The following is a 23,973-nucleotide window of genomic DNA, read 5'->3' as shown; positions in this document are numbered from 1 at the left end:
GTCCACATTACGCTTCCTCTGGGCTGACGCACTCTTCTGGTACTTTGCACAGTCACTCATTTAATCCCGGGAGATCAGCTCTGCTCTTATCTCCGTCTCACGGAGGAGAAAACTGCTGCAAAGAAGCTTCGAGTGATTTGTCGGGGATCACGGAGCTGGTCCAGGGTGAGCCAGGCACCACTACAGTATACAGTTTTGAGGGCCCCATTCCCCCTCCTCCTCCAGGATTTGGTGGCCGAAGTTGTGTGAGTGAATGAAGGACTTGGTTCCTTGCCTGCACACTGTGGATCGCTCTCTGGCTGCGACTATCACAGTATCATGGTTCCACTTCCCCTCCCTCTTGACTATGTGGGAAAGACCTCACTGCCCATTTTGCTCTATGATTTCAGTCCTGAGGTCGGCTTTTCTGTTCTCGTCCCTTTCCCAGATCCCGACCTCTTTCTGTTTCTTATTATTTGTCTCGCCACTCTACAACCCTAGCTGTTCACCTGTGTTCTCTCTCCTCTACCGGTCCCCACTTCCCTATTTGTACTGAGTCCCAGTGTCTCTTCTTATTGGCTGTGGGGCAGACGTCTGTAGGGAACTGGCCAATCAGAAGCTTTCTTCGGCCCCGCCCCCAACATCACAGGTTGTCAGTTGCCTGTGCGGCAGACATTCTTAGCAGGGATAGGCACGCGGTGATGGGCTGAGTGGAAATAGGATTGTCTAGAGAGGCATGTGAAGAAAGAGGTTCAAGGCAAGACAGAATTGGAACCACCGAGGCCAATCTAGCACTCCGGGTTCCTCTCTCCTAGTTCTGAATTGCTAGGCCCTCCTTCTGGGGTGTGCTAAGTACAAGTAATGTTATTTCCAGAACTGCAGCAAACTCTTTTGTACTTCGACTTTCCTCTGCCCAGCCTGTGGGCCTTAAGAAGTGGGCATGGACCCTGAGGTTTACTCGCTGGTGTTTGCTCCTGAGTCTGGCCTTGGTCCACTTTGGCCCAGGCCAGATGGGGCAAGCTGGATGGTGTAACAACCCTTCCTTCTTACTCTGCCAAGAGACTGCCCCTGACCCAGTTCCACCAGGGCTCTGAGGCTGAGGGGTTTGCCCACAGGGAGGAGCTACATGGAGCAACCCCAGGTCCTTGAGATGCTATCTATAGGACGGTGGAGGGGAGCAGACTTGCAGGTGCCTGCTGAGACCAAGGACCCAGCTGCCCCAGGTGACCTGTAGGTGCTGGTTGGTACTGCCAGGGGCTCCTGGCTGGGCTTGGGTTCCTGGGTGTAGTGGGGACCACACAGCTCTGTGCTGCCTTAATAGCAACCCTGAGTAAGAGATAGAAATGCTTAGGGTGATGTGCTTTGCAAACAGAAATGACCTCTGCAAACTCTACCTGGCTTTACAAACAGTGGTTGGAGCCTTCAAATGCAGTGGGGCAGGCTGAGTCAAGAGGAGCCCACTGGCCTGTTCTAGGCTTTTCTGTGGTATAGTGAGTGATTGAGTAAGAATTAGGAGCCAAACTGGGACCAGTTGCCTGCTGCCTATAGGAGCCCTGAGAGGTATCAGCAAATCTGTAATGAATTTACCTGGAAGGTCTCTGGGGCTGTGGGGAGCCTGCACTGCAGCCCTCAGTCCATTCCCTCCTCCTGTCTGGGGCAAATCCACCTGGGGAGGGAGTGATTTCTCTAATATGCTCCAGTCTCAGAAGCTGCCTTTGCCTCTGGGTACACGTGTCACCTGGAGTCAGAATTAGATTTGGTTATGAGTGACAGAAAAACTCAATTCCTAGTGTTTTAAATAAGCTTAATTTTTATTTCTCTCTTATACAAATGAAGTCTTTTATTTCTCTCTTATCAAAGTCCAGGTCTCTGTTTCATTGTGTCACCAGTCTCAAACATGGCCTCCAACTCATGGTGCAACATGGCTGCCAGAGCTCCAGCCACCACTGCAGCCAGCCAGAAGGGAGTGGTAAAGAGGAGTACCCTCCACACACTGTAAGTCACATCTGTAAGTCACACGGATTACTTCTCTGTATATCCCACTGGATAAAATTTAATCATATAGCTGCACCTAGCTTCAAGGGAAGACCAAAAACTGTAAACTTTAGTCTGGGTGGTCTTATGCTGAACTTAAAATCAATAATCTTCTTGCTGAAGAAGAAAGTGGAACAAATGCTGGAATATAGTTAGCTGTCCTTTCCGCAGCATGAGACTTGAGTAGAAGGTTCTGGGTGCTGCCCCTCTGGAGAGCAGCTTGGCTGTGGGGAGTGGGGTCCTGCCTCCTCATCCAGGCCCTGACTCCAGCTTCGGGGCTTGAAGTTCCCCTTGGAACTCTGAGGATAGCAGGAGTATGATTCTCGTGGAGCCTCCAGTAAGGAGAGGATCAGTTTGATGATCAATGCCAGCCACGCCATCCCAAAGAGGATCCACAGAGACACTGTGTTCTGGTACCACAGCGGGTAATTCCGGGAGGGGTTCATTCCTGAGGGAGAAGCAAGGTCAGAGGATGCAGACCTGGGAAAGTCAGGACCAAGTTCCCCAAACAGAAACAGACACACATGGCTTTGTGTGTATAAGCAGAACGTGGGGGGTCCAAACTGGTCTGAGCTGGCTGGGATCACCTCCCTAGGATTCTAGGAAGCCTCCTGGATTAACTCCTAGAGTTTTGACCCTAAAATTCCCCTTTGTCTTTCTGAAGGACTCTGCTTATGCTCTGTCCCAGTGGTTCTCAAAGTGGGGCCTGTGGACCAGCACCATCAGCATCGCCTGAAAGTTTGTTAGAAGTGCGAATGGTCTGGATTCCATTCCAGATCACTGAATCAGAAACTGTCATAGGAAACCCTCCGAGAGTGTGTAATACCTGCTCTGCGGTTTGCCTGTTTCTATGTTTGGTTTTCTCAAAGGAAAGGCAGCTTGCCAGCAGCTTTAGGAAGAAGAAATGGAACTGCTGGGGTTTGTATCCAGGCTCATTTCTCACTAGCTGTGTGACTATCATCTGCCTGAATGTCCTTTGCCTGTGAAATGGGGACAATAATTTTTCCTTCTTGGCTCATCCCAGCGCCCACCATCTGCTTCTCCAGACTGGATTTGCACATCTCTCCCTTGAGCGCTGTGCTCCGGTTACTCTGGTCCTTCCCCTGTTTCTCCATCTATCAACCTTCCTGCCCCAGGGCTTTTGCATTCGCTGTCCTTGCAGTTCAGAATGCTCTTCATTTCCTCACCCTTCAGATCCCAGCTCAGAGACTAGACTGAGCCCCTGTGTTACCCTCTCTCACAGCCCTTGTGCTTTGGCCAGGTAAGTTACTTACTCTCTCTGGGCCTCAGCTTCCTCATCTATAAATCGGGGACAATAAGAGGGTCCACCTTCTAGGACTGTTGTGATTATCATATGGTTCATATCGTAACGTGTTCATATCGTACATGCCTGGCATGTAAGATCTGTAGTACATCTGTAGTCAGGTGACTGTTTTTCTCAGCTTTGGAGCCCCACGGATCAGGACTGGATAAGGAATGACGGAAGGAGAAAACAGATGGAGCTCCCTGTGAGGCTTAGGTAGGTCATGTGAAGAGCCTGCTCCAGGGCTTCCCTGTTGGCTCAGTGGTAAAGAATCCGCCTGCCAAAGCAGGAGATGAGGGTTCACCCCCGAGTCTGGGAAGATGCCACATGCTGCAGAGCACCTAAGCCTGAGTACCACAATTGCTGAGCCTGTGCTCTAGAGTCTGGGAACCGCAACTACTGAAGCCCAAGCACCCTAGAGCCTGTGCTCAGCAACAAGAGGAGCCACCAAAATGAGAAGCCCGCACAGCAACTGGAGAGTAGCCTCACAGCAACGAAGACCCAGCACAGCCAAAAATAAATTTAAAAATAAATAAAATTATATATATAAGAGGCTGCGTATAACTTCGTTCTTCCCTCTGTCCTGGGGGTCTATCTTACCTCCCTCATCAGAACAAGATTGTTCAAAGGGCAGAGCTCTGGCCTTTTATTTCCCTGACATCTTCTTCTGTCTCCGATCTCTACACTACCCACCTCTCTGTCCACTTCCCATTCTGTCCTGCTGGCCCCAACACTACCACTCCTCGCTGTCTTCCCCAGCCTGGACACATCTCCTGGGTCCCAGCTCGGGGATGAGCGCACAGCCCTGGACCTGACATCACCACCTGGCAGCAGCCTGGATTGGATTACGCTGATTGGGTTAGGAGGCCACGATTCCGCTGGCGGTCCCAAATGAGAGCAGCTGTGAGCCAGCTCTCTGCCCCTGGGGACCCGTTGGCTTGGCTTGCTCCTGTCGATGGAAAGGGGAGGAGGTGTTCTTCTCCCTTCTGATTTCATTTTTTCTTTAGCTGAAATCATAAGCAGCAGGAGACCCGGCAGCTGGCAAGGCGCTCAACTGAGTTGCAAATGCAATTGGGGGACGTGGGGGCTGGCTGCAGGGCCAAGGAGGGGCAAGCGGCTGGGACCTGGGGGCTGCTCTGACCGCGGTGTTTGGACAAGAGGAACGGCTATGAAGACAACGCCCCTGTGGCTGCTGACATGGGACAGTGGAGGCCCAGAGTCCAGGTGGTGGACCTCAGCATTCCCATCCGAGAAAGGGGTTTGACCCTGTCCCTAGAGGACAAGGAGGGCTGAGAGACATGGGGAAGAGCTGAAGGTGGATTGTCCCCTTTCAGCTATGGAAGATTCCAGAACATGTGCACATGAGGATCCCTAGCTTGGGAGTCTATCCTAGACCTGTCCTTGGCTTGCTTGCACTATGACTTTCATCAACTTCTTTCTCCTCTCTGGGGCTGTCAGTGAGGCAGCGGGGGCCTGGTTGTGCAGGCTGGGCACTGCACAACCCTAGAAGGTTGCCATTCACACCCAGCACAAGGAAGATGTGCTTGTGGACCTGGTATGGCCTCTGTCCTTGTCTCCACTAGGCTCTGTGACCTTTAAGAATTACAGGCACTATCATGTCACCTACCCAGCTCCTCTGAAAACCTTCAGAACTTTCTTGTAGTCTTAGGACAGAGTCCAAAATTCATGACTCAGCCTGAGAAGGCTCTTTATGTGACCAGGCCCTGCCTCCCTCTCCACTCTGAGCTCCCTGCTTCCCCACTGGACGTGGGTGCCCAGGAAATACTCTTCTGACCAGCCCAGCTGCAGTAGCCTCAAGCCAGAGCTGTGTGTTCTCACGGAGAGGGCAAATGAGGGTACATGTGGTCACTTGTCATGAGGCGCTGAGACGGCTGCAGAAGGAAAAGTGCGTGGTGCAGGGGACAGAGCTGCCCATTGCCACTCCGTGGGCATGGTCTGCCCGGCACCCCTGTGGACTTAAAGGGCCCTCATGGGTTCATACCAGGCCTTCTCAGTCACAGCATGTGGTGGGAGGGGGCTCTGGGGGGCCTGCACCCCACACACCAGCCTCCCTGCCCTATCAGTCCCCACAGGGTGGCTCACAGGGTAGCAGGGACCCTCTGATCAGCCCTCCTCGCTCCTGCAGAGATGGCTGTGTGGAGGTCGCGGCCCACCTCCCAAGCCCCTGCTCCCCCAGTGGTGGCAGAGACCTTGTCTCCTCTTTCCAGGGTGCCATGTCTAGAGATGCCTGCCTCCTCCCCTGGCCCTGCCTTCCCTCAGGGGACCATGGGGCCTCGGGACATCCTCACAGAGCGCCCTAACAACCCACAGAGGTTTGTCCAGACACGCTTCTAAGGAGCCTATTGTCAGCTCTTCCCACCTAGGACCAAACTCTGGAGCCCCAGTGGTCAGTGGGCACCAAGAGACTGTAGTTAGGGGTCCCATTCCCGTTTCTCTTCCCTGCTTTTTGCGCGGGGCACCCTCAGAGAACAAGGACTTGTGGGTTTAAAATGGGCAAATCCTGAGTTTCATCCTTTGAGCCCTGGGGTAAGGGGGAGAGTTGGTGGGAGGGGGCCAGAACGACTACAGAAAAGCCCTGAGGTTTTCAGAGGAGCTGGGCAGGTGACATGAATTTTTTTTTTGGCTGGCCCCCATGGCATGTGGGATCTTAGTTCCCCAAGTGGGGATTGAACTAAGGCCTCCATATGGGAAGCACAGAGTCTTAACCACTGGACAGCCAGGGAAGTTCTGGAACTTGTAATTTTTAAAGGTCATAAGAGCCAAAGGGACACAAGGACAGAGATTGTTCCAGTCCATGGTGCCCTTCTCATTGTGCTCTGTGTGAATGGCAACCGCTTAGGGTTGTGCAGTGCCCAACCTGGGCAACCAGCCATATGCAATGGCCCTGCCTAGACTAGGGAGACGGCAGTGGGAACAGAGAGGAGAGGACAGATCCAGAACTCATTCTCTGAGCTGCACGTGTGTGTGTGTGTGTGTGCCTGTGTCTGTGTGTGTTTGGGGGGCAGTTGAGGCCTTGGGGACGCTGGCGTCACCTGTCTCTGAGCTGCACGTGTGTGTGTGTGTGCGTGTGTGTGTGTGCGTGTGTCTGTGTGTGTTTGGGGGGCAGTTGAGGCCTTGGGGACGCTGGCGTCACCTGTCCTCAGACACATTTCTCCTCTGGGGCCGGGAGTGGAAGCATGACTCACTTGGAGGAAACCATCCCAAAGACTTCCTTCCAGAGCAACAGCATCCCTTCCAGGATGGGGGACATTGGGAAGGGGCACCATGAGGCCCCAACCCCGGACCCTGGGGATGGAGAGGTGCAGGGAAGGGGGCCCGGCACCCAGGCCAGAAGCCATCACCCGGCCCAGCCCCTCGTTTTACAGACAGGAACACTGCAGCCCAGACGGGGGTTATGGGAGGCCGTCTGGAAAGGGTAAGAGTTCTTGGAGAAAAACAGATCAGAATTCGTGTCCTACTAGCTGTGTGATTGCAGGCAAATGGCTTGGCCTCTCTGAGCGTCATCTTCCTCCTCAGTAAAATTCAGTGACAATCATTACTCTTAATGGGCTAGCTCTTTGTTACTTTGGTAGGACCTCATTTCTTCTTTTATTAAATTTATTTACTTATTTGGCTGCACCGAATCGTAGCTGTGGGACGCGGGATCTAGTTCCCTGACCAGAACTAGATGAAACCTGGGCTCCTGGCATTGAGAGCATGGAGTGTAGCCACTGGGCCACCAAGGAAGTCCCGGGACCTCATTTCCGTATTCCAGTCTGGGTTCTGTCTTTCTCTGAGGGAGAGAAGGGACTCCTCCCCGGTTTAGGATCAGCGATGGGAGGTGGGGCACAAAGCCCGCCTGAGGCCTGCGTGTCGTGATGCTGGGGGGCCAATGCTCGTTTGGTGACCCTTTAGGGGCAGGGAGTGAAGGGGGATGAGGCTGCCCCTGTGCCCACAGAACGCCTCTCTGCTGCCCCCTGCTGGGCACCCACCTGGCTCTGTTCTGCGAGGACAGTTGCTCCTGTTTACCTTGTCCACGATGGGTGATGACCACCGAATAAACCCCACCCTGGACACTCCGGACCACACAGCTCTTTCTTTCTAACACTCAAGAGTTTGGAGGCTGACTGGGGGCTGGGAGAGGCTGGGGTTTTCTGATTCTCTCAGGCTCTCCTGCCAGACACCCCTGCACTGTGATGGGGGCGACGTGGCCCTCAACCCAGGGACAGTAAGAAGTTGGCATTTTGTGGGGCAGGGTGAGGTGGGGGAGAGGTGAATGAGAGAGGCCCTGGCCAAAGATGGATGGGGGAGAGGACTCAGAGCCCCCCTTCTTCTGATAAGCTTTAAAAATAATATGTGACCCTGTGGGATCCTCAGGTTCCTCAGAATGATTAGAAATGTGGCTTACAACCCGAGGTGCTGGGTTCAAACTCCAGCTGTCACTTTTAGCTGGGAGGCCTTAACCCCATCACACCACAAAGGCAGGTTAAACCAGCCAAACTAAGCCTGTGTGCTCTGGACTTTGGGTCCCCAAACCCCATGGGGCTGGGCACGCAGCAGGTGCCCAGGGATGCGGGCTATGAGCAGACGCATGCAGGGTGCCCCTCGCGTCTCACCAATCACGTAGTCGCCGAAGCCCACGGTGCTGAGAGTGACGAAGGAGAAGTAGAAGCCCTCCACGTAGGTCCAGCCTTCCATGTGGTTGAAGAGCAGCGGGGGCAACAGCAGGAAAAGCAGGAGGCCCGACAGGAGGGCGCTGGAGCCTGCCAGCCACCGGGCCTTGGCCGGGTCCTGTGGGTGCACACGGCGCCCAGCCCCCGTGAGGCTAGTTCTGCCTGGCGTGTGCGGCCGTGGGATGGCAGGGCGGGGGCGGGCAGATAGCCTGGAGGGTACTGAGCTGCAGACGGGGCTAGCACTCCCCTGGATAAGGAGGGAGGTGCCCTTGAGGCTTCTCCACCAGTGCGTGTTCTCCGGGCTCCTGAAAAGGGCTCGGCTGCCTCGTGCCTTTCCTGTGTCTCCCCACTGATGCCCCTTTGTTACTGAAGACCTCCCCATTCTGGGCAGTGACCCCCCAACCCCACTACACTCCCACCGGGAACCCTGATTTCCAGAAAGACCTTCTGCTTCCACCAGTGGCCCACCCCCTGGGGCACCCCGTGACTGCCAGCATCCATCCTCTTCTACCAGAGACTCTCCCTCCAGGCGGCGGTGGCGACCCCCGCGGCCCCCTCACCTTCCAGGCGCCCCCCAGCCTGCGGGCACAGCGGTGTACCCCCTGCTGCATGCAGTGCCCCAGGCGGTTGAGCACCACGAGGTTGAGCGGGATCCCCACGAGAGCAAAGAAGATGCAGAAGAGCCGGGCGGCCATCGTGCGGGGGCTCAGGTTCCCGTAGCCTGAGGGCAGCAAGGGGACACTTCAGGGAGCCTTTCCATCCTCAGGGGCCCCGGTTCTACCATTGCTATGGATGGGACGCGGCAGCTGGGGTGCCCTTCCCAGGCGCCGTGCAGGGCCCGACACACTCCCTCCCTCAGCCCAGCCTTAACCTCCCTTCCCATGGAGGTCATGCCCCAGTCCTGCAGACTGGAAGACCAATGCTCTAGGAGGGACGGTGTTTGCACCATAAAACGTGAGAATCCCGTTTGTCCTCACTTCGCTTCTTCCCTCCCTGGGCGGGCGGAGAGACGCGGGAGGGGGACGGAAGGATGCAGAGCCCCTAGGGCCCTCCTCCCACTCAGAGCTGGCCCAGACAGTTTTAGGGCTACACTGAGCGGAGAGAAGGGAGAGGGACAGAGTCCACTTTGGGGATGGTAGAGCTGGGCAGAGAGGCTGCGAACCTCTGAATCAGGTGGGCCTGGGGCAGGGGGTGTCGGGATGTGGGGCTCAGAGATGAGGGCGCCCTGCACACCCAGGAGGCCTGGACCACAGTGACTACATCAGCAGTCCCTCCTGCTCTGGAGCTCAGGGAATGCTGGTGGAATGGGTATTTTGGAATTTATTAACATGTCAGCATTTGTTGAGTGCCCACGGTATGCCAGGCTTATGCTAGACCCCTGGGGTGTAAGGATGAATAAACACCATCCTGCCTCATCCTTCTGGGGCCCATGGAGTCAAGGGGCCTCCCAAGCATGCTTGCTTCACGGTGGAAGACTACCCAAGTCCCCGGGTAGCCTGAGATCTGCTTCCAAAAAGTATTGTCTAATTTAAAGCCAGATAGAGAGTCCCTGGGTGCATCTTCTTAGCTCCACTCTGGGGAGGAAGGGGCAGCAGGGGGTGGGGTGGGGCGGGGTGGGAGTAGGGGGCGGCTGGGATCCTGGTTTTCTGGGGCGAGCGTCCTGGCTGGAGGAGGTAGCTGTAGCCACCAGTGGGGTCAGCCTGCCACCTGGTGGTGAGTATGGTGTCATGCAGGCTCCGGGGCGGGGCGACCGGGCTGGTTGATCAGGCAGCCCCACTGAGTTATTTCCTGGGTGTAGAGTTGGAGGGGTCTAGGCCATTTTTCTTCTCCAAACAAAAGCCCCCAGACACCTTCCCAGGACAAGTTTCGCCTCTGCTCTCCTGAGGATGGGGCCAGAGGAAGGGGAATGAGAACTATTTGGGCGTCCCTGTGTGGGGGGAGGAGAGGGGTTTGGGGAGGATGGTGATGGGGGTGAGGAGGTGCCTTAGTGAGCTGGGGGGAGGCCTCTGACAGTGGCCACCTCTCCCAAGGCTGAGACAGGGGGTTCTGTCCCTTCTTCTTTCCCAAGTTCCCCTTATTCTCCTGCACCCCCTCCTGCCGCCCTTCCAGGCTCAGTGTTAGGTGGGCTTGACTGAGCAGACCAGGACCCTTACAGTGCCCAGAGGGTCTTTACCGCTACACAGGGGACCCTCTGCTTCCTGAAAAGTTGTTTAGCAGAAATCCCCAGAGCAGGACTTCACAAACCTCCCAGGAACCTGGGTGGAGGGCAGGAGCCGATTCAGCACATCTTCCGTAAGACCAAGGTTCTGCTCCCAGGCGGTGTCCAGGCTGCTCGGCCTGACTGTGCTTGAGGTCCTAGTAATGCCTCTGAAAGAAGCTGGTCCCCGGTCTCTCAGGCAAGGCCACCCTCCCCAGCAACCCTCCCTGACCCCATTCTTCTCTTACCGATGGTGGTGATGGTGGACACGGAGAAGAAGAAGGAGCCCACAAACTCCCAGCGTCCCATGCTGGTAGTGTTGCCAAGGACGATGTCCCCATTTTTGTATGCCTCGATGATGCCCTGGGGAGAGGCTATAGTGACCACCAGGCTCTCTGGGGCAATGGGGCCCCTGCACCCACCCACACATACACACACACACACACACGGCTGTCCTTGTAACCACTCTGATCCCAGCCTGTCCGGGGCAAGGAGGCTCTTCCTCTCCAACCAGGGCCTCCCCCAGGGCAGGGAGCATGGGGACAGCTCCTTCCCCTGTCTACCCTGGAGCCCAGATCAGCCCCAGGTATGGCCATTTGTTTTCTCTCCTGTTCACTCTCATTCTTGCAACAAGCCCTGGTCAGGACCTGCATGTGAGGTATCAGGGGAGCTGAAGATGAAAGAGACATGACCTCAGTTTTCAGTGCGACAAAGCCAAACTTAACTTTGTCTCTTTTAATTTTTAAATTATCTATCTATATTTTTGGCCATGCCAATCGGCATGTGGGATCTTAGTTCCCTGATGAGGAATCGTCCCCCTGAATTGGAAATGCAGCCTTAACCACTGGATTGCCAATGAAGTCCCCAAACTCAACTAACTTTGGTACAGTGTCATCCATGAAGCTTTAGGCACCCAGCTACGTGAGCTGGGCAAGATAGCCAACTTCTCTGTGCCTCAGTCTCTTTCTCTGTAAAACGGGAATACTCATAGCACCCACTTCATGGAGTTGTTGAGGTTTAATGAGTTATTAGGTGTAAAGGCTTAGAAGAGTACCTGGAACACGGTTAAGGTTAGCAACTGCTCTCATTATCATTATTATGAATATAATGCTGTAGAAATACAGGATAGGAAAGGTGTGCATTCTGATGGGGGTAGGGGCAGAAGACTTCATGGAGAGGGTGATTGCTTTTCTTTAACGTACCAAAGTACAAAATACAGTTTTTTTAAGGATTATGTGTGTTTTCCCCCATGATTCTCGATTTTCTGAAAGGTGCTTATTTTGCCTCCATACGTACTTTAAAAAATGTGTGTCATCAACATTAGCATTCTGTACAAATGTGAGAAGGCAGCTGAGGGTGATGCTTTAGTTGGGCCTTCCTAGAGGGTTGGCTAGGATTGTTCCTGGTAGAAGGACGTTTAGGGAAATAGGACCACAGGGGCAAAGGCTGGAAGGGAGGACTGTGTCTGGGATATAGACTAGGGAGACTGAAAGGTAGTTGGCAGCCAGGCTGGGGATGGAGTGGCAGGCCTGTCTCAAGGTCACCGAGTAAAGGGGAGGCAAGCTCAGGTATGTGTGCTCCGTGGCAGCTGGCAGTACAGAAGATGCTGGCAGATCCGGAGAGGAGAGAGTCCTGCAGGGGTGAGTGATGGAGAGGGCCTGGCCTGCATCCCGGCACGGAGTGCCCAGGAGGCACAGAGAGGAGGTTCTCAGAAGCCCAGGGCTCTGGCCTTATTTGGTGTAGGTAGTGAGGGACACATCTAAGAGCACTCTGAAGGTGTGTGGATGCGGGGACAGATATTCGGAGCAGGGAAGAGCAGAGCTGCTTACTCTTGACCCGGGGGGAATTTGAGGGCTGCTAGGAAGGTGCAAGAGGAGAAGAGGGCAGGAGAGGATGAGATGGTTGAATAGCATCACCAACTCAATGGACATGAGCTTGGGTAAACTCTGGGAGATGGTGAGGGACAGGGAGGCTTGGCATGCTCCAGTCTAGGGGGTCACAAAGAATTGGACACAACTTAGCAACTGAACGACAACAACAGGAAGTTACATGAACATGTCTGCCCTCACTGGGGAGATCTGGGTTGGAGACACCACATCTGTATTCCTGGGGATGGTTGAAGCCACAGGGGGCTGAGGAAGGAGGTGAAGTGGAGGTGAGCCGGAGGTGGGTGGAGGGGAAGAGATGAGAGCTCCGCTAAGAAACTTGGGAAGCACCCCCGTATGCAGATCTGCACTGAGGCAGTCCTCATGGTGGTTGAGGGCCCCAGCGCTCTGACTATGAAGCCGTGCCTTTGTATGTAATCTCTCTGAGCCTCAGTTTCTCCATCTCTACAATGGGCACGATAATAATGGCGTCCACCTGTGAGACAGGTGGGGGTGGAGCGAGCTCACACATTAGGAACAGCGCCTGACTCGCAGTAAGCGCTGCATAGAAGTATTTCCTATCATTCCCATTGCTGTCACTGTCATATTTTGGGGGGCCAGGCTGCTCGTAATTGAAGTTCACCACCTTTTCAAGGGGAGTGTCACATAGCCTCCAGGACTAGGCGGTCTGTATTTGTAGAAGTTTAGAGATAAGGTGGAGGTGTCATCTGAGATTCTTAGCAGAGATAGTCCTCTGCTGGGCTCCAGGCCTGACACATCCGCCCAGTCCCAGGGCTCAGGACTTCACCTCCGCTCCAGTGCCCTTGTCCCTCGCCACCAGACACAATTCCCTGCCACCTTCTGGGGACCAGCTTTGGGCTGGCAACTCTGGGACACAGGCCCTGCTTTCCTCGCCAGAAAAGGCACCCGGACTGCAGAGCGGGGACGTCTGGCTAGGGGTGCAGCTGTCTGCGCTCATGGACCAAGCCAGGGACCCGGAGATGGAAGCTTGCGTCAGATCCGAGCAGCCCTCCGTCCAGCCCAGGGTCGAAGGAGAACTTCATCCTTCGTGAGGCCTGGAAGAACCCTCCCCTGCCTGCCTCCCTCCCCTCGCCCCGCTGAGTCTTCCCCCACCCACTCAGCAGTCTCTGCCCTCCACGATCTCTGCATCCTCCCACCCACCGACCCCTGCAGACCCTCTGGGCCCTCGCTGCGTGCCCTCAGACTCGGAGAAACCCGGGTTCAGCCACCGAACGTCCCTGTGTCTGCTGCTTTCTTTTTGCGCACCTCAAATCCCCGGGCCCCTGGCTCCTGCACCTCGGCCCCATTCCACTTAACCTGGGGCGTGTGTGTGTGTGTGTGTGTGTGTGTGTGTGTGTGGCAGCGGGGACAAGAGCGCTCTGCACCCCCTTTCCTCCCAGCCTCCAAAGATCTTGCTGCCGGCTCGCTCATCATCAGACCAGACCAGCGCCCTCTGCTGTCCCCGCCCCCAGGTCTCAAATTCGCATGTGGGTCTCCTGTGGAAGGGGCCATGGGTGCCCCTTCGCCCTTCGCCCGCTGTCCGACCCGACACAGCGCCCTAAATTCCCAGGTGGACCCCTCCCGCCTTCTCCCAAGCTGAGCAGCGCGCTCTGTCCTAACGCTACCCGGACCCGGTCGGGCCCCACCAGCCCTGGACCCCGTCAGTGCGCCCCCTATCGCCTTCACCCCGAGATTTGGATGCGTGCGCCACGCAACTCTCCAGACAGGGAGGGTCCCGCCCTCTCGCCCCGAACCCTGGGCTCACGGCGCCGCGCTGCGCATTTCTCTCGCCCGAGCCGGGGTCTTTGCATCGGGATCCATCCAGCCCAGCACTCTGGTCTCCTCCCTGCAACGCGCGCCCCCAGTCGTCCGCGCGTCCGTGCCTTCCTTTATTTCGGAGAAGTGCTCCTGGCGGTGCCCTGACCGGAGCCGGGCCGTGCCCTTTCTCCCCGTGCCCGTGCGGTCCGCTGAGCCAGCGCCCCAGCGCCCGGGCCGCCCAGACTCTCCCCTCACCCGGATCAGCGAGTCCAGCGCCTGGCCATCCAGACACGTGAAGTTCCGCAGCAGCTCCCACTTGTCACGCTGGAATCTCTTGCTGGAATCGTGCGCCGCGGGGCTCTCCAGCGCCCAGAATACGCAGGTGCCCAGGACCAGGTAAGTCAGGTAGGTGAGCAGCAGGAGCAATGTGCTCGGCACCGGTACCGCGCAGCCCTGGACCCCGCGCTCGCTCGCATCCCAGGCTCTCCATCCGCTCTTAGCCGGAGAGGCGGAGAGGCGGGAGTCGGGAGCCATGGACCCGGACCGAGGCGCAAAGGAAGGGCAAGGGAGGAGCTCGGCTGGTCCCTTCTCTGGCTAAAGCCCGCCTCTGCCCCGTTTTCTCAGCAGTGGAGGTGTGTGCTGGGGAATGGGACAGCCCTGCCCCACCCCGCGCTGGGATCCAATCCCTGGGACAAAAAGAGGGCAAGCTGTGGGCATCTGGCCCCGCCTCGAATGCGTGTGGAGTGCCCACCCCCAGGCACGCCTAGCTCAGGAAGAAGGGGAGGTCTGTTGGTGACCGCAGGCGCTGGGAAAGACCGGCCCAGGGCCTCCCCGTGTCCTGTATGTAGCAATCGGTGGGAGGAACTCCTGCAGACCGCACTCAGAGGGAAGAGAAAGCGGCAGGCAAGTTTATTTTCCTGGGGCCCTGGGATTATTACCAAGGACCCGCTGCCTGTCAAGTCGTCTCTGGATCTCTCCCATCACCATCCTTGCCTTATATACCCAAGGATGCGAGATCCCAGCAATCTATCGCCAATTGCCCGTGAACTTGGGAGGCAAGAGGAGTCTCGGCCAGCGGGCTTGTCCATTCCCTGCTTCTGAAGATGCCCCCCTACCTGTTCCCTCCTCCACCCAGGATGGAGGAAGGATTCAATATAAAGAGTCCTGGGGGTTCCCAGTTTCTCAGGCTTCTCCTCCATGCCAGGAAGTCCTGGGTGTAGCCCGGGACTCTTGCTGCTGTAGATCCTTCCCTGAGTGTCCCACCCAGAGCCTCCTCGGCTTCATGGTCTAACCTCAGTCCAGTCCAGAGGTCCCTGGTCTGTCTTGCTCAGAGAGGTTTGCAGTCCGTGGTGAGCTCGGGCCTTTTGATATGTGCGTGTGTGCTAAGTCACTTCAGTCGTGTCCGACCCTTTGCGACCCTATGGACAGTATGTAGCCTGCCAGGGTCCACTGTCGCTGGAATTCTCCAGGCAAGAATACTGGAGTGGGTTGCCATGCCCTCCTCCAGGGGGTCTTCCTGACCCAGGGACTGAACCCGTGTCTCTTAACATCTACCTGCATTGGCAGGTGGGTTCTGCACCACTAGTGCAGCCACCTGGGAAGCTCTGGGCTTGGGATGGACTGGTATAAATCTGTCTTCTCCTTCTGGCCAGAGGTGTCACAGTCTGGCAGGAGAGAGGCCAGGCTGCATGAGATATTCCCAGTGGAGGCTGGGCCTCCTCACAGCTCATTTCCTGGAAATCTTCTGGGATCAGCTGGCTGGTGTTTTCCCAGGGAGGGTTTGGAAGGGCTTGTAAGAGCCCAGAAGGGGTAATGAGATCAAAGGGTGCCGTGAGGCAGTCAAGGGAGGCCATACTCAGGAAAGTGGGTGGGACGCCCGGGAGTGCTGAAGCCTTGTTCGAGGACAGCTCTAGACCTCTAGGCAAGAGGAAGAGGCAGACCTGGAGGCAGCCTGCCCACCCCTCTAGCTGGGAGCCTCCTGAAGGCATGATGATGGCTCCAGAGTCCCTGCCTGGGCCAGCGGATCCCATGGGTGCGCGTCATATCTTGGTCTGCCGGTGCCATGAGGTTTTGGTCACTGGGTTGTTTTGCCTCTCTGCTTGTCTAGTCCTTCCACCTGGGGGGCAGGAGCGTCACTGTTGCTGCCCTGGAGCCTGGGCCAGCGCCTGACGCACACTGGGGGCCTGATGACGCCCCGCACACGTATCAGATGAGGCCCCGCACACGTATCAGATGAGGCACAGATACAGCGGCCCTTTGTTTATTGTCCTGTATGAGATCTTCTGGGGTGGGGGGTGGGGGCAGTTCAGGAAGCGCGATGGAGATTTGGTCATAATGATCCATGTCTGGATTCAACTTTTTCGGGTCATTTTTTTTTTTTTTTTAATTTTTTGGCCATGTGGGATCTTAGTTCCCCGACCAGGGATCGAACCCACACCCCATGCATTGGAAGAGTGGAGCCTTAACCACTGGGCCACCAGGGATGTCCCCACAGGTCACTTTTGAGGGAGGGGCTCGGGGATCGCAGCACACATCTTGCTCCGCACACATCCGTCTCCTGTTCTGTCTCCTTTCTGTCACTTTCTTGGGCCCTCCTGTTTCCTTTCTCTCTCTGGAGAGCTCCTGAGACCAGCTCTGGCTGGGAAGTGAGTGGGTTGGCCAAGGAGGAGGTGTGGCAGGAAATCCAGGGGGCCTATGGGGTGGACAGAGGATGCTGTGAGGGGCTTCTGCAGCCATGGTTTTGGGGGGCTCATGCAGAGATGGGAATCTTCTGAGGTCTAGGGAGCCCATTGGTCTCGGGGGCTCCCCCTTCCTTGAGACCGAGGCCTCTGCCAAGCAGCCAGAGCTGGGAGCACCGGTGCAGAAGCAGGGGGCCCAGTGGGAGGACCAGCGCCAGCCACGCCAGGCCCAGGAGGATCCAGATGGCTGCCAGACTCCGGTACACCGAGAGGTAATGCTTGCTGGGGTCTGTGCCTGGCAGGGAAGGAGGACACGATCAGTGCCAGCGGTCGGAGGGACAGCCACCCTCCAGGTTCCAAAAGGGTTCCCACCAGTCTCCCCCTAATAAGGATCAGCAGGCGAGGCCCCTGGGGTGGGGGAAGGGTGATGGGTTCCCGGACCAGTGACTTCTGAGGATGTTGTGAGAATTCGCAGCAGCCTCACAAAGTGTTTGTCTCCCTTGAATAACCAGGGGCTCTCTGGTCCTCAAGAATTACCCACTTCCCCCCACTGATATCTCCCCCTCCCCCAAATCCCGGTGGCCCCCACCCTGTGATCTGTGGCTGCCTTTCTCACCAACGACATAGTCCCCGAAGCCGATGGTGCTGAGGGTGATGAAGGCAAAGTAGAAGCCCTCGCTGAAGCTCCAGCCCTCCACGTGGCTGAAGATCATGGGCGGCAAGATGAGAATGAGCAGCGTCCCCAGTGCCAAGAAGAGGGCCAGGCCCAGGGTCTGCAGCAGCTGGAAGCGGAGGAGTCTCTGAGTCTGCTTGGAAGGCCCATGGTTATAAGCAGGGGAGGGGGTCTGGGGTGAGCTAGGAAGTGGGCTGGGCCATAGTCAGGTCCTTAGCCTGCACCCTGTGGGGCGGGGGTTGTATCTCTGTGTGACATCTTGTCCGGGCCAGGGAAAGAGCTGGTCAGCAGGATTGCGTTGGTGGGTCAAGTTGGAGATGCCTTTCGGCTTGGTGTCCACGTGTGCAGGACCCCGAGGACTTAGATATGGGATGGAAGATGGTCACTGAGCTGTCCCCAGTCCTTCTACACCTCTGCCTCTTTGCACAGCTTTGCAAGGGCCCAGATGACAGGGTGGGCACTGGGGGTGTTCAGGGTGGTGTGGAGATGGCTATTGGAGTTCTCTGATGACCATGGAGGTGTGTGCCCAGATAGATCCCCCTTCGAAGAAGGCCTAGCCAAGCTGCCAGCAGGTGGCCTCCAGCCATCTCTCTTGCTCAGGGTGTATTTCAGCCTGGCCCAAGGGCACACCTTGCCATGCCCAATTGAGGCCAGGGCAGAGTCCTGGCCACGTCAGCGCCCACTGTGGGGCAGCTTGTGCCACCGGCACCTGCCCAGCTCCTTGAGGGGTGGGCTGAGGCTTTGTCCAGCCTGCATCACAATTTTGTTCCTCCTTCCACCTGGTCCTTTTTGTCCATGGGTGTCGAGCCCTAACACACTGCTAGCCAAACTCTGTCTCCATATCAGCTTCTGGGCGACTTGAGCGCAACAGACTCTGTCCCAGTGGGGCTGTGGGGAGGGAGGACCTTACCTGGGAGCGTCTGGGCTGGTCCTCCCACCTCTCCAGCATGGTCAGGTGGGCACGCAGCCCTGTGCCCAGGTGGTTGAGGAAGACCACGTTGAGCGGGATGCCCACCAGGGCGTAGAAGACACAGAAGACCTGGCCTGCCTCTGTGCTGGGCGCCAGGTTCCCATATCCTGCAGGCGGGGGAGAGGGTACAAATATGAGGAAGGGAGAGTTTGGAACGGCCTCCCTGATAGACTCTAGCAGAGGCTGGTTTTCCACCACCACGGGGAGGAGAGGTGCAACGGGGGAGGGTGGGGCGGGGCGAAGAGAAAGCTCCTCTGTTCCCATGAACACTCTTCTCAACCTCTTCTAGAATGATCTCGATTGGTAAGTATCCTTTGAAGGCTCATCTCCAAAAACACCACCTCTAGGAAGCCCTCCTGACTGCCAGCCTCTTCCTCTTTACCAGGTGTGATTCCCCACAGTGCTCTGTGTCATTCCTATCTAGCTATCTAGTTTGCCCTGTGCTCCTATTTTTAGCCTGCTTATCTTACCCTTCATTAGTGTATCAGAAGCTCCTTGAGAGCCAAGCTTGGGTCTGATCCAAGGTCATACTCTGCTATTTCCACTCTGTCCTTGGGTGCGATCCAAGTTCATGCTCTGCTACCTCCACTCCAACTGCTTTAATGTCACCTGAATTCAAGGACGGTGTGTGGAATTGAACTTAATCGAATGAATGGGGAGATCGGGCTTCGCGGGATGGAGGGGTTCCTTGTGGGAGGGGGAGTGGATTTTCTGGCTGAGGGAGTACAGCAGATGCTGTTGGTGCTGTGTCCCCTGGGAACACAGGGACAGCAGCTGCAGCTGTGTGGACAGCTCTTGGACACACAGGGGACTCCCCACCCCAAGTCCCTGCCTCTCTGTCTACCCGAGGGGTTCTTCTGGCCACAGGAGGTGTTTGGTCTGGGGGCAGGTCCGAAGTGCTGGAGAATTCATACATCCGGACTCAGTCCTCAACCAGCCAGGGCAGGAGTATGTAGATAAATATGCCTGTTTCCTCCCCACTTGGCTGGGCTCTCCTTGGCTTCTCAGAGGGTCCCCAGCACTGGTGAACCCAGTGGCTCTAACCAGTCCCCTGCTCATGATTGCGAACTCTTTTGCCCTTTCTCTTCTTCCTGTTTCACTCTCCCACTTCTCCTGCTTCCCAGAATCGTCTCCGAGATAAACCACATCCTTGTCTCGGCCACTGCTTTTGGGGAACTCAAACTTTAGCAGGGGTACTGGGGGTGGCCTTCTCCATCCCAGCGCTTTACCTATGGTGGTGACGACCGTGCCTGCAAAGAAGAAACTGCTGCCAAAGTCCCAGTTGCTGGGGTTGGTGGAGTTGCCTTTGGGGTTCACGCCCTTCACCCAGGCTTCCATGATGACCTGTTGAGGAGGGGGAGCAGCAGGGGGTGGGAGGAAGAGGTTGCTGACAGCACCGGCTGGTGGCCAGCCTCCCCGCTGAGTGTCTCCTGTTGTTTCACCTAATGAAGTTCTTAAGTCACATTCCCATTTCATGGAAGAGGAAACTAAGGCTCAAAGTGGCTGACTTGCCCAAGATGGCTGAATTCCAAGCTCACTTCCTGCTTCGCTGGCCAATGGCTGAGTGTGATGTGGGCATTAAGTGTGGCTAGTGGAGGGGAGATGGCCCCAAGGGGACAGACAGTACTTATGGAGTCATCCAGGTGGGACATGTTACCTATAGCCAAGAGAGTGAGACCCCAGGGGTTGCCAGGACGAGAAGACTTCGAGGTGGATGTTCCTGGAAGGGTGTGCTTGCGAACATGAGGTTTGGGACCACAGGAAAGCCATGGGGCTGCCCTCTCTTGGGGCTGATGGTGGACAGAGGACCTTGAGTTCTCTGAGCTTCCAGGTGAGCTGGCAGGCTTGCTCTCTGCCGCCCCCTGGTGAGTCCCAGGTCTATAGCAGAAATTCCATCAGAGGCCAGGGCAAAGGTCTCTGTGTGTGTGTGTGTGTCTGTGTATCTGTGTTGGTGGTGTATATGTGTGGTGTGTTGTATACATGTGGTGTGTGCATGGGTGCCGTATGTTGCACGTGTGTGCAGGCTGTTGTTTATAGAACTTGAATCCTGCAGACTCAAGCCTAAGCCCCTCTGTCCCCTGCCAAGCCCTCTTGGAGGTGGGCGGGGCACCTGCCCCCATCAGCTCCCAAAGCCCTCCCCTGTAGCCCTGAATTGTTCCAGGGTAGCTGCGCAGTCTGGCCACCTGGTAGAGCCCCAAAGGCCAGAGGGAGGTGGGGTACGGGAGGGGAAAGCTCCAGCCCCAGTGCCTGTGGGAATCGGTTTCCCCGCTGGCTGGGTGAGCAAGCACTGCAGGGGCTGGGGGTGACCCCTGTGAGGGCCGGGCTAGTCTGGATGTCGTGACCGGGGCTGTCTGCTTCTCCTCATTTTGGCAGAATTGGCCTCTTCTCATGTGAACCTTGGCCTCTTTCTCTTTCCCACACATCCAGAGAGGCCAGACCGAATATTCCAGAACACGCCTGCTCCCCAGAGACCCTAGCCCATGGGAGCAGCACTGGCCCTAAGACCTGGCTGTCCCCTCCGCCAGTCTGGGGTTCTCCATCCTGCGGAGGAGGGGCCGCAATGCGGAGGGTGCTGGGGGTGGGGCTCCCAGTGCCGACTGTCCATTCTTCTCTAAGAATCCCCGTGCCCAGGTGAGAAAGGCAGACTTGCACCCCGGGCAAGTTTCCTGATGGTGTCGGTCTTCAATACTGTTTTTGTTACTGTTATAGCTCCGCTCCCCCTATTGTCATCTGAACAGTAGAGCAGGCCCTCCGTATCCAGGAGATTCACACAAGCGCAGTTCACACTGGCAGATACGGAGAGCATCGCTGGGGTTCTTGGAAGCAATCCCGCGCGGATACGGAGCGATGACTGTCACGTGTGTTCTTTGGGAATCTTACCTGGCATTCTTCTGCCTCTGAGTTGGACATCCCCTGGCAAGTGAGGGTCCCTCCCAAGGAGGCTGAGGACCCCTGGGGAGGTCTGGGGGCCTTTCATCAGTGGCACCTCCCTCAGGATTGCAGTCAAGCCTGTACCTTTAATTACATACCAGCTACCAGTCCCTCCCCTGCTCCCTCTGCAGCTCCAGGAATTGCTTCCAACCAGGAGCTGAGGGTGGAGGGGTTCCAGGGCCTTTGCCTTACTCCCCATCCTGAGCCCTTCTCACCCCTGACTAGGGTGCTATGGTCCCAGCCCTGTGCTGCTGTGGAGCGAGGAAGTGAAACCTGAGGCCGGAAGCCCCTTTTCCTGGGAGAAAGGGCCTCTCACAGCTCTGGAAAGTTCTCTGACCAGCCAGCCCACATCTCATCTTCAAGGCCTGCTGTTCTCCAGTCTTGGGGGTCCATCAGTGTGGCCTGAGGACTTGTTAACACACAGCCTGTTGTCCTGGCTGCCCGCTGGAGTTCCTGACTCAGGAGGTCTGGGGTGGGACCTGAGGGGTGGCCTTTGTAAGGAGCGTCCACGTAGGGCTGATGCTGCTAGGCCAGGGCCCAGCCTTTGAGAGCTGCCCCCTGTACTTATGTTAAGCTGTGTGGCGAGGAGCAGCTGGCTTGGGTTAGAGTTCTGCCTCTGCCATTAACTATGCAGCTCTGGGCAACATATCCCACCTCTCTGTTGCCCAGTCCCCACCTGCAAATCTGAGAGAGTGGTGGCAATAGGTAATTACGAGGAAACACATAGAAAACACTGAGCCCCAGGGGATGGACCAGTATTGGTCTGACCCCCTCGTGATGGCCCTGCTCCCTGCTGATTGGGGCACATTATAAACACTCAATAAAGACCAGTCATTGTGATGAATCTGCATGTGGCTTGCTCCTTTGTGGTGGGTGTTGTCCCCTACCGGACCCCCTGGTCTCACCCTCCCCCACAACACCTTGGTTTTGGCTGGTTTCCGGGAGAGAAGGGACTGGGACCCCATAGTTTCTACAGAAGGGATCCAAGCAGGGGTGACCCATCCATCACCAGAGATGCCCCATGGGCACCAGAGGGGTGGGGCTCAGTCACCTTGGCTGTTGCTTATCAAGCCCAGGTCCATGGCGGCCGGCGTGGTGGCTGCTCCTGACCTTTATCTGTGTCTCCCACCCACAGTGTGGTCAGCAGCCCGTGGACGGGGGAGGTGAGCTAGTGGGAAGGCAGAGGAAGAAGCTGCCTGGAGCCGGGGAAGGGGAAGCGAGGAGTGTGGGGGCGGAAGTGTGCACCGTGTTGGTAGCCCTGACACATGATTCACATTTATGCAGCAAGTGGCAGCCTAGAAAGAGCTTTCAATCAGCTCTCAAACGTCTGCGGCACATATAAGACTATTCTCCTCACCTAGAAGGGGACCAAGGAGGTTAAGTGGCTTGCCCAATATCACACAGCAATCCAGTTATAGACCCCGGGGCCAGACTCGGACCTCAGGTCTCCCCTGGCTCTCTGTTCCCATCACGCTCGGCTTCCAAATGGGGCCTCAGCCATCGGTGATGGCTCTGCAGCTGCATTCTGCAACCCCGCCTCCCCAACCCCCATCCCACATCAGCCTGTCCCCTCCACCTGCACAAACTGCTCCACGGCCTGCTGGTCCAGGCAGGTGTAGTTCTCCAGGAAGCGCAGCTTCTCGAACTGGAACCGGTCCCTGGACTGAGACTCTGCCTGCTTCTCCAGCAGCTGGAAGATGGTGGCGCCGAGCAGCAGGTAGCAGATGTAGGCCAGGAGCAGGGGCAGCACCCGGCCGCCCCAGCGGCTGCAGAGCCCGGTACGGGGCATGGCAGGCCCAGGACTGTGCCAGGGCCGTGGGGGTGGCTGTGGAAACAGAGGCGGGAAGCGCCCGGGGATCTGGTCTGGCCTCCTGCCTGCCTCACCCTCCCTTGCGGCACAGGTGTTCGGAGGCTGGGGAGTCTGTTTGAACAGTGCAGCTCAGCTTGGCTGCACTAAGTGCCCTGAGTGCAAACAGGCCTGCCACCCCCCGCCCAGGCTTTTTTTTTTTTCCCCATGGAGAGCAGCAGGTCAGTGGCAGGGACCCCTCAAAGAGACCTAATGGTCCTCCTGAGCGCATCATGTCCCACTTTCTGCCTCCAAGTTGGATGGGTGTTTGGGGACCAAATCGGATGCTCCCCTTCACTCTGTCCCGGCTCCCTTGGCAGCTCCCAGCTTCTCACCCATGACGTCTTCTGAGCCCCAGGCTTAGGAGCTGGGAAGAAATCAGATCGGGTGTGAATAAAACTTGCACTCAGTTGCCTTGGCTACGAAATGGGGCTGGAGGGATGGACCTGCCTCTTGGGGGAACCCAAGGATGAGAGATCTGGGTGACAAATCAGGGGAAAGCAAACAGACAAAGGACAGCCTGGATCAGGAAAAGTGTGAGGCTTGATGTTCCTAATAAACTGGATGCGTTTGCTGAAAGTCCTCCTCGCTTGAAATCCTTAGCAGGTTCCCTTGGGAGGCTACGTCGGTGAGACATAAGTGTGAGTAAAAAGAAGCTAAAACAAAGTACCTCCCGGCCCGGAGGTCTTAACAGTGGTTCACTCCGGGTGGGTGGAATCGAGGGTGTTTTCCTCTCTTTCTCTGCGTGTGTGTGTGTGTATTTGCAGCAGCTTTTTTTTTTTTTTTTTTGATTTATAACTCACATGCTACCATTCACACACTTAAAGTATATAATTGGATGGTTTCTCTGTTCAACTATATTCAGAGGCCTGCAACTATCCCAAGATCAATTTTAGAATATTTTTAAAACCTCAGAACAGAAACTTGTACCTTTTAGCTGTCACCTCCATTCGTCCAGCCTGCCCCCTTGGCCTCTGGCCAACAGTTAACTTGCTGTCTCAGGATTTCCCTAATCTGGACATGTTTAAACATTTTTAAAAAGTGA

General features: G+C 56.4%; 2 protein-coding genes and 1 long non-coding RNA gene across 7 annotated transcripts; 1 reads left to right on the top strand and 2 right to left on the bottom strand.

The window, feature by feature from the left end:
* Positions 1–1,853: 1,853 nt before the first annotated feature.
* On the bottom strand, positions 1,854–14,540 carry KCNK17 (potassium two pore domain channel subfamily K member 17). 3 transcript variants are annotated; one of them, XM_070360945.1, is made up of 6 exons: positions 14,086–14,540; positions 10,435–10,549; positions 10,234–10,366; positions 8,550–8,710; positions 7,933–8,107; positions 1,854–2,461 (listed from the first exon to the last, which is right to left on the bottom strand). In XM_070360945.1, the coding sequence occupies exons 1-6, from the start codon at positions 14,362–14,364 to the stop codon at positions 2,263–2,265; spliced, it is 1,062 nt and encodes a 353-aa protein (XP_070217046.1). In that variant the 5' UTR covers positions 14,365–14,540; the 3' UTR covers positions 1,854–2,262. The 3 variants fall into 3 exon arrangements, with proteins under 3 accessions (XP_070217046.1, XP_005896486.1, XP_070217047.1); XM_005896424.3 differs by lacking the exon at positions 10,234–10,366; XM_070360946.1 differs by lacking the exons at positions 1,854–2,461; positions 10,234–10,366 and adding an exon at positions 2,494–2,902 and having other exon boundaries at positions 7,940–8,107.
* LOC138984941 (uncharacterized) lies at positions 14,111–21,446 on the top strand. 3 transcript variants are annotated; one of them, XR_011462191.1, is made up of 3 exons: positions 14,111–14,226; positions 20,861–21,071; positions 21,308–21,446. It is a non-coding gene; the product is annotated as an uncharacterized lncRNA (long non-coding RNA). The 3 variants fall into 3 exon arrangements; XR_011462192.1 differs by lacking the exon at positions 14,111–14,226 and adding an exon at positions 16,601–16,780; XR_011462193.1 differs by lacking the exon at positions 14,111–14,226 and adding an exon at positions 18,969–20,782.
* KCNK16 (potassium two pore domain channel subfamily K member 16) lies at positions 16,213–22,871 on the bottom strand. Its single transcript, XM_005896425.2, has 5 exons — positions 22,659–22,871; positions 19,381–19,495; positions 18,092–18,258; positions 17,125–17,290; positions 16,213–16,803 (listed from the first exon to the last, which is right to left on the bottom strand). Exons 1-5 carry the CDS (start codon positions 22,869–22,871, stop codon positions 16,580–16,582), a joined length of 885 nt encoding a protein of 294 aa, XP_005896487.1. The 3' UTR covers positions 16,213–16,579.
* Between the last annotated feature and the right edge of the window lie 1,102 nt (positions 22,872–23,973).

Source organism: Bos mutus, chromosome 23 (assembly GCF_027580195.1).
Source record: "Bos mutus isolate GX-2022 chromosome 23, NWIPB_WYAK_1.1, whole genome shotgun sequence".
NCBI lineage: Eukaryota > Metazoa > Chordata > Mammalia > Artiodactyla > Bovidae > Bos > Bos mutus.
This window is presented reverse-complemented; position numbering and strand designations above follow the sequence as displayed.